The following is a 13,945-nucleotide window of genomic DNA, read 5'->3' on the forward strand; positions in this document are numbered from 1 at the left end:
CAGGGAGCAGGCGGGAGGTGAGTTCCCGGCGCTAGGCCGTTAAATGCCTCCTCCCCGGGGAGAAACGGCCGGGACGGGGCCGGGGAAGCTGCGACCCAGCCCCTGTCGGGTAGACGTGCCGCCCGTGGGCCCTCCGGCGTTGTCCCCGGGAGCTGTCCCGCCGTTCTCCTGCGGCTTTACCCTGGGAAGGGTCATGGTGGTGTCGGGGCTGGATCGAGTCGACGCTCGGAAGCACCTTGTGTTGTGCAGGGCAGCAGAGGGGAAGGGGGTCTGGTTTGTGCCACGGAATTAGCACACGGCTTCTTTTGGAAAGGTCACTTTGTCATACAGCAACCCGAAATTTGTGTCTTGTGATCACATGTTAATCACACGTGTAAAATACTTTATTACATCTCAACATAGTATTTACCTTAAGAATTAAGTGAGATGTTAGATGGTTGTAATGGTGCTAAATCTTTGTGCTAGCAACATCTCCTTTTCACGAAACAAAGATGAGATCTTTACTTTAGTGTTGTTTTTTCTCACCTGCCTCTACCCCATCTGAAACTTCTGTCTGGAGGTTTATGCACTGTGGAGGCTGTTAGCATGAAATCTGGAACACCTAAGATTTTTGGCTGTGTCTTTCCCTTCCAGAGGCAACATGCATTACGGAGATGTCAGTAATGATGGCCTGCTGGAAACAGAATGACTTCAGTGATACAGCTTGTGCTGAGGAGATCCGGATGTTCTATGACTGCGTGGCAAAAGCAGAAGTAATTAAAGCCTCTTTTGTGTTCTTAAAGGCTGGTAGTAGGGAAGGGGGAAGCCCTCAGTCATTTTTTGTGTGCCAACAGTAATGACGTCTCTGAACAATTTGGTTGGTGTTGTAACCCATTTGAGCTGTAGGAGAGATGCAGGACGATGTAGATCAAACATGCAGTCCTTCCTTTTTAAATGCAGAAGTCAAACTAAAATTAAATTAAATTAGGATTAAAATAAAGGACTGTAGGAAGGGACTGGATGTTTGGCATGTTACAACTAAGGATGAAACAATAGTCACATCCGGTCTTTTCTGAGTTGTCAAATTCTTGAAGTAGAGCTCAGTTGTTGTCAATGGACCCTAACCTAGGCCATTTCTTTTGATTTTTTCCAGTTTTTAATCTCTAAAGTTTCACCAGTAATGAAGCAGTAACAGTCACTGCTCTTCTCCATATTACATGATAGTTCTGAATGAGGGAGAGTACAGTTTGGAGCTGTAAAGTAGAACAGTCATTTGTATGGTGCGAGATGTGGATTGTATTGTAACTGGGGAGATGTACAGTTTAAGTAAGTTTCCACAACTGCTCTCATTCATAAAATTAAGACAGAGCTGACTTGGGTACCAATCCAGTACCTGCATTATCTAAACAGTGGGGGAGACTGGTAAGCTAGGATTCCCAAATTCCAATCTGTCAGAAATCTGTAAATAGTTCTGTGCTTGCAGGGATGAAGGTGGAGGCAAGGTGGTAGAGAAATAATCAGTGGTTTCAGTAATCCTCATAACAAACAGAATTTTTAGGATTCATCAGGTAGTTACAGCTATTCTTGGTTCTCTGAAAATTAGGAGTTCTTTTAGGCTGTTTCTGACTTTGAAGGCTAGACATTTTCTTGAAAAATACATTTTATATTGTTTGGAAATTAGAGGTTTCCAGCTATATGATAAACTTGAAATCAAATCAGTTTCAAAAGCAGACTAAATGTAAGTGTATGTACTAAACTTGTCCTTAAACTGATTTCAAGTTTCAGGGTTTTCTTCAGTAACAGTAACATCACTTAATAAAAATTTACTGTTGCTGTTTGAGAGCATAAACGAAAAATTGTCCACAATTTATTTGGTAGGTTACAAAGAATCAAACTGAACAACAGAAAGTAAAAAGTCTGAGTTATTACCATAAGTTTATAGTATTGTTAACTAAGAATATGGAAGAATATCATCTTTGCAGGATGTCAGTCAGTCATTAATTGTATCATTTAAAGGTCATCAGCTTTTGAAAGCCTTGTGATTATTGAGCCAAGTGCTATTGTAAGTGTTCCTTAAAGAAATAGCATTCTTCTGAAAGAAATATGACAGTACAATTAGCAGTAGTCTTTGGGGGTGAGCGTCAACTCTGCAATAAAACTGAGGTAATATTCTGAGGTTTCTTTTTCTCTTTCAGAAGGAGCGCAAGAATCAAAATTTGGACGCCCTGTCACCCAGGGGAAACTTAACTTCAAGCAAAGTGAACAAGCTCCTGAGGAGGTTTCCTCAGATCACACGTTATGTATAATGTGCTTTACTAAAGGGACTGCAGACGGGCAATTAAGGTTGGAGTCTTTGGCAAAAAAGTGAAAAGTAGACTTGAGTGAGCGTTTGGTGTCAAGTGGTATCTGTCACCACTTCTGTGTGGATCTTGACTGCGCTTTTGTTTCCAGAGCAAACAACACCCGTCTTGACCATCAGCTGACTTTGTTCATGAGGTTCTTGGTCTTGCGGTCTTAGGATTTCTGCAGTGTGTTCTTCAACTAGCCACAGTGTAGAGTCAGGTCCTCACTGTGAAACAAAATCTTCTAGGAATGCATGTAAATGCCTTTTCTAACAGTTAGGGGGTGGCTTTTCCTTGTGTATAAGCTTCCTGTCTAACTTCTGAGCTGCTGTCAAAAAGTGCTGGGGCCCAGACATTGAGGCAACTTAAAATTGATAGTAGTCTCGTGACGCATACTCCTACATCTATGTATACACAATTTGGTTCCTCTTGAAATTTTTTTAATTCCTGCTACTGTACAAGAAGGCTGTAGAATGAGGAAGAAATCTCCAGCAAAATACCTTGTTAATACACAATATGTTCATTGGTAAGGATCAAATATAACTTTAACATAGAAGCTTGTGATTTAGGCCCTCTGATTTACAGGTGGGACAGGTATGGTGTCATGTCAGATCAAGTATGTTGTCTGTACTATAATAAAATAATGCAAAACTGTTGTTTGGCTTGGGCAACTCATAATCTACAACAAAGTGTTCCATTGTTTTGGTAAAAAAACTGAAAGTGGGAGAGAAAGTTCAAGCATGGACTGATACTGAAATCATGCATTAGTTTATATTTTGTTTTTTTTTCACTAGAGTACCACAAAACTGCAGGCAGGTCCCTGTTACTTTAGGACTGGTACCTACTTAGTAAGAAAAATGCAGTGCCTTAGAGAACTAATGATATACTATTTATATTACTAATTCTTTGGGGCATAAAAAAAAGCGGAGTAAGAGGAGCGTCAGGCACATACAAACTGTGTGATTACCCACATGTGACTGTAGACTTTGCATGGAGCTGGAGTTGACTTCTCTGGAGCCCTAGGCCAATACCTGTTCATCACATAAGTATTGGTCAAGTGTATGCTTTCAAGTTATTGAAGCAATTTTCTTTTAACTGTTACTTAGAATGGCTCGTTAGTGGGTTATCCCACAGGGTAGCTTATTCTGTTGTTCCTGTTATGGCATAATTGGGTCTTTCAGAGGACTTGGGTTCAGTAAGAACATGATGTCCACATCTAAGTTTGGGAAAGCACTTTGGTTCTATGACATTTTGCATTTTCAATCCAAAAGACGCTTTCTGAAAAGGAGAGCTACTTGCCGATTATTTGTTTCTGCAGGAGACGAGCTAAGTTGGGTGTGAGGAATGGATGAATTCTAAATTAACTCCTGTTGATGATGGTCTTTCTTTCTTTGTATTAAAACTTATAATACAAGTATAGTTTTGCACCTCTTAAGTTAGCAGCTGTGCTAAATGTACCAAGTTCTAGTGTCTGTGAAGAACTGGATCATTATAGAAGAGAATATAACAGAGAAACTAATACTTTTTTGTTCGGTTTTTACTGTTGAAATGTTGCATGACTCCCACTGACCTGGACAGCTATTTTTGGATTTTACTGCTTCACAGTGAGCTTCGCAAGTTCAGTTGTTTGGGTTTTTTTCTGACCTTTTACATATCTACTGTAAACTTGAAATTACTATGCTAAGGTTTTCCAGTCCATAAAGGAATGCATTTCTTTGGAGGAAGAAGGAAGGAAAGAGGATGCTTTTCAGGTGCACTCAGGTTTTACAGTGCTGCTTTTAAAAGTACTCCAGCAGTTCTTTCATCTCAGGATCCTATGCTGAAACCAAAAAACCTCCAGTTACTGATTGGCCTTGGCAATTTGAGCTGCTGCCATTTCCCCATATCTCACTGTTAAGCTTACATTGTGTATTTAAACACATTCTGTGACATGCTCATATTGGGGATCATCCCATTAATAGTTCACGTGCATAACTGCGGTGAATGACACTGTCCTGTCCGAGTTCAGCGTTGGTGCCACCGCGTGATGCTGTTGCTGGGGAATAAAAGAAAACTGGGTTCTGGTGCTGAGCCCAGTGGTTAAGAACATTGCTGCAGAGACCTGTCTGTGATTGCATGGTGAGGAAAGATTTAAACAAAAGCTGACTAGCTGTTCTACCCTCCTAAGTCGGATTTACAGGATTTAAGCAAATCTGCTGGAATTCCTTGCTTCCTTACAGCTTGAGTGTTATACCAGCTCTGAGTATGATTGCTATTAACTACCTCTCTTTTTAGGCTTTCACTGAAGATCTCTTATGGAGGAAGCATTGATACCTCAGCTGGTCTTGATTAATAGTAGTCCTGCCAGTTCAGGAGAAACCGGTTGAATTCCAAAGAGCTAAGAACATTTTAGAAGATGGTAGTTCTTGTCCAGAAGGGTCAAGACAGAATAATCTGGAAAAATCAAGATAGAAAGACTCTGTAGGGAATCATAGACTTACTATTATAGAACTGTGCTTATATCAGGGTGAGAAGGTGGTTTGTGTTAAATAGTGGACTTGGGTGTTTACAATTACTTCAAACTTGCTCGCGCAAGAAAGTTCAAGATCTGTTTTACCTTATGTTACCTGTCTAAACTGCCATAGCTATATTGGTGTAATTTCCTTTTGGGTCTTCCTCTCCACCTTGGGAGAGGGCCATGTAGCCATGAGAAGCTTTTGAGAATCTGAGATCCACCTCTCTCAAGAAAGTGCCATTATGTGTACCAGAAAACCAGGGGGAGTTCCAAAAGAGGACCCGCCACAGAGGAGACAACTGAAAAACCAACTGTATCTTTACACAGTTTGTCATTGAATACGAAACTTGGACTTTGGTTGCTTTTGGTGCACTAGTCTGTGCTTCCTTTAAAATCACTTTATCTAGGAAATCACTGTATCTAGGAAAGCTTTGCCTTGGGAGGTAAGCAACTTACAAGCTACTGGGAGAGAAATCCAGTACAGGCTTTTGCTAGAGGTTTTAAACCCTATTAGTATCTGTCAGAGGGCCAAATAGAGGAGCATCTTAGGGGAGTTCTGAAGGGGCATCAACAACCTCTCTACTGACTAAGGAGCAGATTTCTCTGAATGCTAGTAGATTTTCTGTTCCTACCTCCAGTATATCCTTTCTTTGTGTTTTCACAGGAGTAAATGGTTCTAACTTTCAACGTGTTCCCATTTTTTCTTCTGCTCCTTTTTACCGGTCCTGCCTGAGAGTTACAGTGTGCTGTAGCATCTAAGCTATTTCCATCCTCTGTTGCCCTCATCATCTGCCTCCCTCGCTACGAGGATATAGGAGATTTGCTCCTAATTAAGTGAGCGTAATTCTTGGCCAAAGCCACTGTGTCCAGAATGCACTGTGGTACAAATCCACTCCAGAAAGCGCTCCCTCCTACCACGCACTGACTCCTGTAAAAGATCCAGCATGTAGTGGAATTGCCTTGCATTTGATGGGTGTCTGAGGATGAGGCAACACAAAACTGTCATGTGAGGTGAGTAATGGGCAATAAGTGAGGGAAGAAAAAAAGAGGCTTTTTGTCAAGCCGATGGATTTTGATCAGCCTATTCCTTGTTTTTATGCTGAAAGTGTCTTCGGAAATGCTGCTCAGCAGACTTGGCCAGAAGTGAGCTCATTTCTTAAGGTGACCTTCATGCTTCATGCTGCAGAGCACCAGGAGTTAATCCCTCCAAAATCAGAATATAAATGTAGGAAATGTCCATTAGACTGAGCTGAGGACCAGCACAAGGAACATGTAGAAGAGAAATTTGGCCATTGAACAGCTTCAAATGGACCAGTTCCCTGCTTAGATTTAATAATGTTTAAAACTTTTTTTTGTAGTCTGTAATTCATATGAAGGAGCAGTAAACTGAAAACACCGAAAAAAAAAAACCAAACCATAGGATTGTTCATAGCAATACAATAATGATCAACCCTCTGGAAAGCATCCTAGCCAATCGAGTGAAAATAACTTTACAGCCCAAGGTCAGGGAGACACTTGATGGCAAAGATCTCTGGAGGCAATACCCATGATGGCGGGATGCAGGGCTGAAAACCGGGAATGCACCCTGGCGAGGGCTGTGCCGCCTGTTTGTTTTCCACATGGGGAGGTCTGGAAGGTGCTTAACGTAAAGTTTTCTGGGTCCCATTTACCTGGGTTCAAATCTGAGGAGAGTTCGACCTCAGGAAGCTGCAAGCAGCTAATCGAGGAGGCAGCGATGGGGGGATAAAGTCCAGATTCCTTCCAACAGGACTAATCTCTGGCAAGCGTGCGCGCACAAGCCGTTTCCTTTTCCAGTTCTGCTGCGGGAGGTTTTGCAGGACACAGCCCCGGCTCCTCGCCGTAGCTGTAGCCTTTGTGCCTCGGGGAGGGAAGGACGAGGGTGCTGTGGGGAGGAGGCAGTGCAGGAGAGGAGAGGAGAGGGCGGCTGGCCCCGCCGCTGGGCAGGCAGGGGCGGAGAGGCGGAGGCTGGCACCGGGGAGAAGCGCTTACCTGGGGAGCGGGCGGGAGCGGGCCGAGGGCTGTGCCCCACCCGCCTGCGCTGCCTCCTCCTGGTTCTAAGGGTGCTGGAGAAATCCCGGGGCATGTTCTCCTCCCTTAGTTCTCTCCTCTCTTTTTCCCCTTTCGGGAGAGAAGAATCAAGGAGAAGAGATGGGGAGAGGAAGGGGAAAGTGAAATTCTAAGATGCTGCAGGGAACTTTGATCCCTTCCCTTACATCCCTTCCCCCGCAGAGAAATGGCAGAGGCATCCCGCTCCCGCCGGTGCGGAGCGCCTGACGCCCGGCTCCCGGGGACACCCAGCTGCAGAGCCCGGGGAGGAGGCAGCAGCTGAGCCCGGCAGCTGAACGAGAAGGTGATGCTTGGAGAAGCTTCTGCCCACTTTGTACAGGAGAGATGGAGATCCCCAAAGTGCTCGGGCTCCTGGTAGAGCTCGCAAGTCTGTTATCTTGTCTCAGATGTGTGGAGGTAAGAAATGGTTATTCTTCTATCTGCTTGTAAGAAGTCACATGGCTCTTTTAATATCCTCACTGTAAGTGGGTCTTGTTACTACTTGAATATGTTTTCCAAAGCGTCTAGGCAGCTGTGGTCTCTGGGAAGGGCTGGGGGCTTGGGGAGGGATTTATTTTGTTGTGCATATGAAATTCAGGAAAAGGAACAAAGCTGGGAAGCGGGATGCACAAGGGCTTGCAGATGCTTTGGCTCAGGTTTCCTATGTTTCTCAGGCGCTGCAGTGACCCTGGCAGGAGAGATCCTTTGTTTCTGTTCTTTGCTGATTGACTGAATACCCCCATCGCTGGTGTGGACAGATGACTTATAGGCACATGGACCTGGGGCAGTGACTGCAGCACAGGCTGTTTGCACTAAAATTTGGTGGTGGTGATGGTCAGTGCTGGGGAATTTTGGAAGCTGCTACGGGAACTGGCAGCAACTGATCTTTCATTAGAAGGAAAGCATGTTACTTGGACTGCAGTTCTTCCGTTTATGGTCCGTCTCCAAGAAGAGCAGGTTCAGGCTTTCTTACATAGCCTGTTATTAATCCAGCCCATCCCTCTTGTCACTTGCAGGCTTACATATGTATGCAGGTGTGCACTACAAGCTAGGAGTTGGGGGACCTGAATTGTGGTTCAGTCACCTGTTTGGTGCAGTCACAAAAGTGTAGTTTAGCTTACTTTCCTCTCTGCAAAGAGCTTGGAGATCATTAGATACATCCTTCAGCATTGTCGGTTCACAGACCATTATGTGGGCTTGCAAGAGCCTGATACATGCAGATAGATGGATTTTTGGCTGAAGAGGGTTTTTCAGTTAAATGCTGTTTCCTCTGTGCATCCCCTTGTGCATATGCACCTGAGATCTGATCTGCTATTTCTGAACCATGGTCAGGAATTCATCTTCAATACGCAATGTCACATTCTGACTTCTGAAGAGTGATGCTGGAGCTTGGCCGTGGTTGTCAACACCTGCTGGACCATATTCATAAGCTTGATGTGAAAATGACATCTGCCATGAGTAGGTGTCATTCTTGTCGGGTATCTATGGGAACTATCTCTGCTTATTCCAGAGGTGGATTTGGTTTAATTCCAGATTTTACTCTTCCTGTTTTCCAAGGAGAGATGAAGCTGAGAGAAGCAAAATTACTGCATTTTGAAGAAAACCAAAACCATTTCCAGTAGCTAGTGTTCTTTACATGCACACTTCTGCTTAGTGAATTACAACTCCTTGTTCATATAAAAGTATTAGAAATGTTCATTAACAAGTATTTAGAAATGAATTAAACTACAAGGAGCTAGCAGAAGCATGTACAGTTGCTTCTTTTCACTCTGGGCCTATGAAGCTCTTGCACCTGCCTGCACACTGCCTGGCTCAATGGTGTTGAGTGGAACTCCCTATCTCAGCCAGCAGTCAAGTTATAACCACCAAAACCACTGCCTATATAGGAAATGCGGTTTTGGGGCCGGACAGGATGCTGGAATTCCAAGGGCTTTGTTTCATATTTTTTGTTCGTAGCATTTAACCCCACTTGGATATTAATACCATAAGCCATATCATATTCTCATGTATTAAAACCAAAATCCTCAAAAAGCTTTGTTGGATGTTCTTCTTTAGGTGTTTCCCGCTTTGTACATGGGTGTTTATTACTATTTTAACAGGGATCCCTGAGGGCATCATCCCATCACGTAGATAAATATCTGCTGCTGTGGCCATAGATGGCTTGCCTTATAAATGGAGAGAGAATGAGTGGTTATTCATTACTTTTCTTACTGGTATCAATGATTTTCTTCTAGCTTTTCTTTCCACGGGCATCTCACTCAGGCTTCCAATTCTATAGGAAAAGAACAAGCAGAGCCCTGTAATGCAGTGCTTAGATCAAGGGTAAATCTCTGCAGGCCAGTAATTATTCATTTTGCTGTTAGTGGGCAGAGCCGTGATTGGATTTGAAGAGGAGCAATGGGGAGAGGGAGGAAGAGGCTGGTTACTAGGGTGTGTTTGCCTAAAGCAGCAAAAGGCTGAGCTGCTTTTAGGACATGCCCGTGTTTATTTCATCGGATAATCATCTCTCTGTTTTTGCTCTGTTTCTTTTCCCAGGCTTTCCTGGGATCCCAGCCCAACCAAAACCATTTGCAGAGTGCAGGTAAGAACAAGAAGTTATTAATTCAGTCATCGGGCAGATTCTTTCCTGCAGTGGTGATCTGAGACCATAGGTACGATGAACCGCTGCTACTTGGCGTTCTTCCTTTCTTCCCATCACTTCTTCAGTCTTCTCTCCTGCCTCAAAGTCTGTTTATTTCCTTCCCCAAAATGACCAGACCACTTTCTTTTCTTCATGTCTAATAGTCATGAAGTTCCCTACTCCTCCCACATGTTCTTCACCTTTCACCTCTTTCTCTGCCTCAGTCTTTTTTGCATGCTCACCTTTCCTCGCTCTAATAACTACTGAATTCTCACACATCCCCTCCGAGGGTCCCAGTTGATGCAAAGCACTCTGTGTGTTTTCCAGACACCTGCCTGTAACTGCTTCTCATTTTTGTACCTTGCAGTTAACCTTCAGCTGTCACTTACCCCTTCTGGGCTTTGCAGCGGCTAGAAGGAAAATGGCATGAGGCAAAGTTTCTTTGTACCCTTGCTGTTTGCCCTACATGCCTTTATGGCAGAAGGGCTTTCTGGAAGGGTTGGCTTCTTTCTGTTTATTCAGTGAATAGAGCTGTAACTGTTATCCCCTTCTGAGTCTGCTCTTCCCATGTTACAGACTCTAAAAAGCGCACCCTCACGCAGAATCTGGTTCTGGTTTCCCTCTTTCTTATTTCAGGGTCATGAATAGAGAGTTTTCTTCTTTTGTTAAAGACCATATTAAATTAATTGTTGGGGTTTCTTTGCATGAGATATTTCATGTGGGCGCTGGCCTGGAACATTGGCACCGGCACTTCCCCCCAAAATAGGTTCCCTTTCCCTTCCTGTACATTGGCCAAATTCAGATAAGCCAGGTGATAAGCTAATGTGTGTCGGGAACATATATACAGTGAAATACAATGTCATTTCCCACCTTCCTGCTTTATAGAATGAAATTATATCTAATTTTAAACTCTTCTCAGTTTCAATCAATTTAGACAGGTAGGTAAGAACCTAGGGTCAAATTTAAGAGTACCTTATTCAGGTGCCAAAGCAAGCGGGGAAGGAAGTGGAGGAGTGTGTGCCAGGCTGAAGTGCTGCTCAAGAGTAAGTGAATATATCTATTGAAATAAACGGTAAATGGGGACTGGTTCAAATTGTCCATGTCTGGGCCCAGAGTTAACACATTTCAAAGGTCTGTCTGGGCAGTTCATGACTCTCAGATCGACAGTGTGTATTATAAACATTCTTTGAGCAGCTGCCTTAAAAAGTGATAGAATTGAAATGAAGCAAGTAGCAATCAAGACTGCAGACAAGGGAGGTGTTTCAGGAGATCAGCCGGCATCTCCCACATTGTCTGAGCCTCGGTGTGTGATGCCTTCAGTGATGCTAACAGCTCCCTTCCTGTGCCCAGCGTCCAGCGTCTGCGGTGTCGGAGCTCTTGGGTATTACAACGGCTCACTGGCGGTCACCGAGGCTGGGGCAGAGTGCCTCAGCTGGGCAGAGTTCCCCGATTATGTCCAGCAGTACCCAGACCGCGGCTTGGGGGACCACAACCACTGCAGGAACCCAGATGGGGGAACTACACCCTGGTGCTTCTACCGGCTTGCGTCAGGGGCCATTGGCTGGGCTAACTGTGACTGTAACCAAGGTAAGGGCTGATGCCTGTCTCTGCCAGCGACTGGCTGCACCATCTCGAGGGGCTCAGGCCAGAAATGTGTGCTGCACAGACTTGGAAGCAGCAGGTGGGACACCCTGTGAGACAAGCACAGTACAATAACTGTCCTGAATTGTTGATATAATTAGGACTAGAGGCTAGCCTGTGTGGGGGAAGAACGTCTGTATATAGTAGGGGGGGGGTTTAAGCTGCTGTAGCCATAACGCCTTGTATAGATGTTTTTATTCTCATACAAGGAGACTTTTTTTTTTTGCTGTTAACTTGTGTCACTTTGAAAACAGTTTAAGTTATGTGGAAAACAACCCACTCGTGCTCCTTAAGTGTCCATATCAGAGCTCTCCTCATGTAAGCGTAGCAGTTCAAATATAACAAGGAAAAATCTTCTGTGGCTAGGTTTGTAAATCTTCTGTTGCAAGGTAGGTCATAGGCTTGCTTTAAAATTCCTCGCAGTGCTGACACAAGGACTGCTGCTTTCTTTGAGGCATGCAAGGGAGCTGAGCTCTCTGCACTGACTCCAGCACAACATTCTTGAAAATGTTTTGTTTGTCCTTCTGTTTTCTGGCCTTCCTTGCTTTTCTCGTGTTTTGCAGAACCAATGAAGTACCAGTTTAATAAATGAAATGATAAAGTCTTTTCCCTTGCCAGTGGAAGTGCTTTCAAAGACGGCTTCATTAAAGTGAAGGATACAGGTGTAGTTGTGATGTGTGCCTGCACTGAGATACTACAGACAGAAGGTGTATCCTTCTCCCAATACATAACTGAGGAGATGTGCCTTCTAAACAGTCGTAGACATTTGTGGTGCAGTGGGAATTGAAAGGGCATTTACATTGGCGCTTGCATTTCTTAGAGAAATTAAAGAGGATTCACCTGCTGCTACTGAATGTCTAGCTGTAGCAACAGTGACTCTCATAGGCAAGGTGGTTGATGGAAAATAAATCAGTGTAGAGTCAGAAGGAATTAGAGAGCCTGCCATTTCCAGACACCTTTTCAATGTAGCATGTAAAATCATCCCCATTTCACAGAAGGAGAATCCATGAGCTGTGGCAGAAGCCAAGTTTCCTGCCGATATGACCGTGGCTCTGAAAAGAACATAGCGCCAGCCACCCTCCCAAGCTGCCACTGCTGGAAGCAGGCAGGTGCCATGCCCCGCGGTCCTTCACACAAGTCGCTTCAGTGAGAGCACCAGCCAAACAGGGACGAGAGAAGCCATGTGCAGTTCAGCTCAGCTACATGCAAGTCCAAGATTTGCTGGTCTGAAACCTTCATCAGAAGATAGCAGCTTTTTTTTTTTTTTTTTCTTTTGGAAGGTGCTGTGCGGTTGGCTGAAGACAGTAGTGTGGAGCTGTACTTCAGTGGACTCTGGGGCACCATCTGTGCTGACCACTGGACTGACTGGGATGCCAGCGTTGTCTGCAGGCAACTGGGTCTCAGGTGGGAACCTCAGTCTGGTTGTGAGAGTTACATGCTCATGTGGCCTTTGAACGAGCAGCCTCTATGGTTACAGTCCCTCTGGCATAGTGCATTGTCTAGGGGAGAGGAGTTTGTTTTGTGGGCTCATTTCCTACTTACCAGGGTCCTTTCATACTGTTTTCTTTCCGTGGCTATGCCAAACCTAACCCACATTTGCAAGAATTTTTTAAAACATTAGTTTCTGCTTGGTGCTCCAGACTGTGATGAGTGAGCTGTGAGATTGTATCCCCTTTTTAGTATTACCAGCTGGAGTTATTGCCGTGATCTAATAGAAATTTTGAGAGTGTGAACCCTCTTTAGGAAACTGGGATTTGGACCTTCAAACTTCCAAATAGCAAGGAGATAAGGTCCACAGAGGAGGAAGAGGGTGATTCAAATATTTGAATGTTTGAACCTTTTGATGGGTTTATTCCTCACTCTCAAACGAGGGTGCCATTTCTGACCAGACCAACTCCTCTGCAGTAAGTAGGAACACAAGACAGGTTAGGTGGTGGGAAGTGCTTTGCACTTGCTTATGCTTTCCCATTAGACTGTAAATGGCCACCCCTTTATGCACTCCCACTCAACTGGGCTCACTGGGCTGTGAAATGGCCCAAATGGACTGGAGCATCACAAGAACGGAGGGGAAATTGTGAGTCAAGCAGTGCCATGGCATTTCATCGCTCTGTTGCATTCTCTGTACCAGTGAGATCGGCACAGCTGGGAAGAAGAGCCATCCCGCACTGTGGCCTGTTCCCCTGCACCTGCAGTCAGCAAACTGCCACGGGGATGAGAAAACCCTGCTGCAGTGTGCCTATCGGGAAGCTGTGTCAGGAGCTTGTAAGCAGGGGAGTGCCATGGTAACCTGTGTCCCTCCAGAAGGTAAATCTCCAGGGGAGGTTCGCTCCCTGTTTCTTGCATCAGTGTTGCTGATAAAGTGTAAAATCTCAGGTCATGAAGCTGTGGAGAGCAAATCATTGGAGCATGTTCTTCTTTCACCTGCTATGCAGGTGGTTATCTTCCTTCCAGTGGAAAATGATCCATGCTTTCCCACTCCCAAATATTCATAGTGGGCATACTTCTACAGTCACTGAAAGATGGCTGTTGCTTACGACCACATCGCCTTTTAATCAAACCAGGTTTTTGTCTGCAGACAGCAGACACTGTAGTCACTGTAGCAGCCAGTTAAAGAGCCATCCCTGGACCAGCAGTACCCCATACTGTGGACTGCGATCATGGATGCTTCTGGGGGGTCTAGAGGGGAGGATGTGGTAGGGTGGGATGATAGCATCCCAAGAGCTCCTCTGGCTGGTGAATGGTTCTACACCCTGAACTGCTGGATGCGCTTTGTCTCTGTCTTGTTCTGTTGTGCTCTCTTTC

General features: G+C 44.7%; 1 protein-coding gene across 1 annotated transcript in view; it reads left to right on the forward strand.

Annotated features, from left to right (window-relative positions):
* The first annotated feature begins 7,227 nt into the window (after positions 1-7,227).
* Positions 7,228-13,945, forward strand: part of LOC104157854 (neurotrypsin-like) — a 15,510-nt gene continuing 8,792 nt past the window's right edge. Inside the window, exons 1-5 of the mRNA XM_009695345.1 lie at positions 7,228-7,299; positions 9,418-9,463; positions 10,853-11,089; positions 12,424-12,547; positions 13,272-13,447. Coding sequence (XP_009693647.1) covers positions 7,228-7,299; positions 9,418-9,463; positions 10,853-11,089; positions 12,424-12,547; positions 13,272-13,447 — 655 coding nt within the window. The remainder of the gene's footprint in view (positions 7,300-9,417; positions 9,464-10,852; positions 11,090-12,423; positions 12,548-13,271; positions 13,448-13,945) is intronic.

The sequence above is a fragment of the Cariama cristata genome, unplaced genomic scaffold (genome assembly GCF_000690535.1).
Source record: "Cariama cristata isolate BGI_N322 unplaced genomic scaffold, ASM69053v1 scaffold31572, whole genome shotgun sequence".
NCBI classification, from domain to species: domain Eukaryota; kingdom Metazoa; phylum Chordata; class Aves; order Cariamiformes; family Cariamidae; genus Cariama; species Cariama cristata.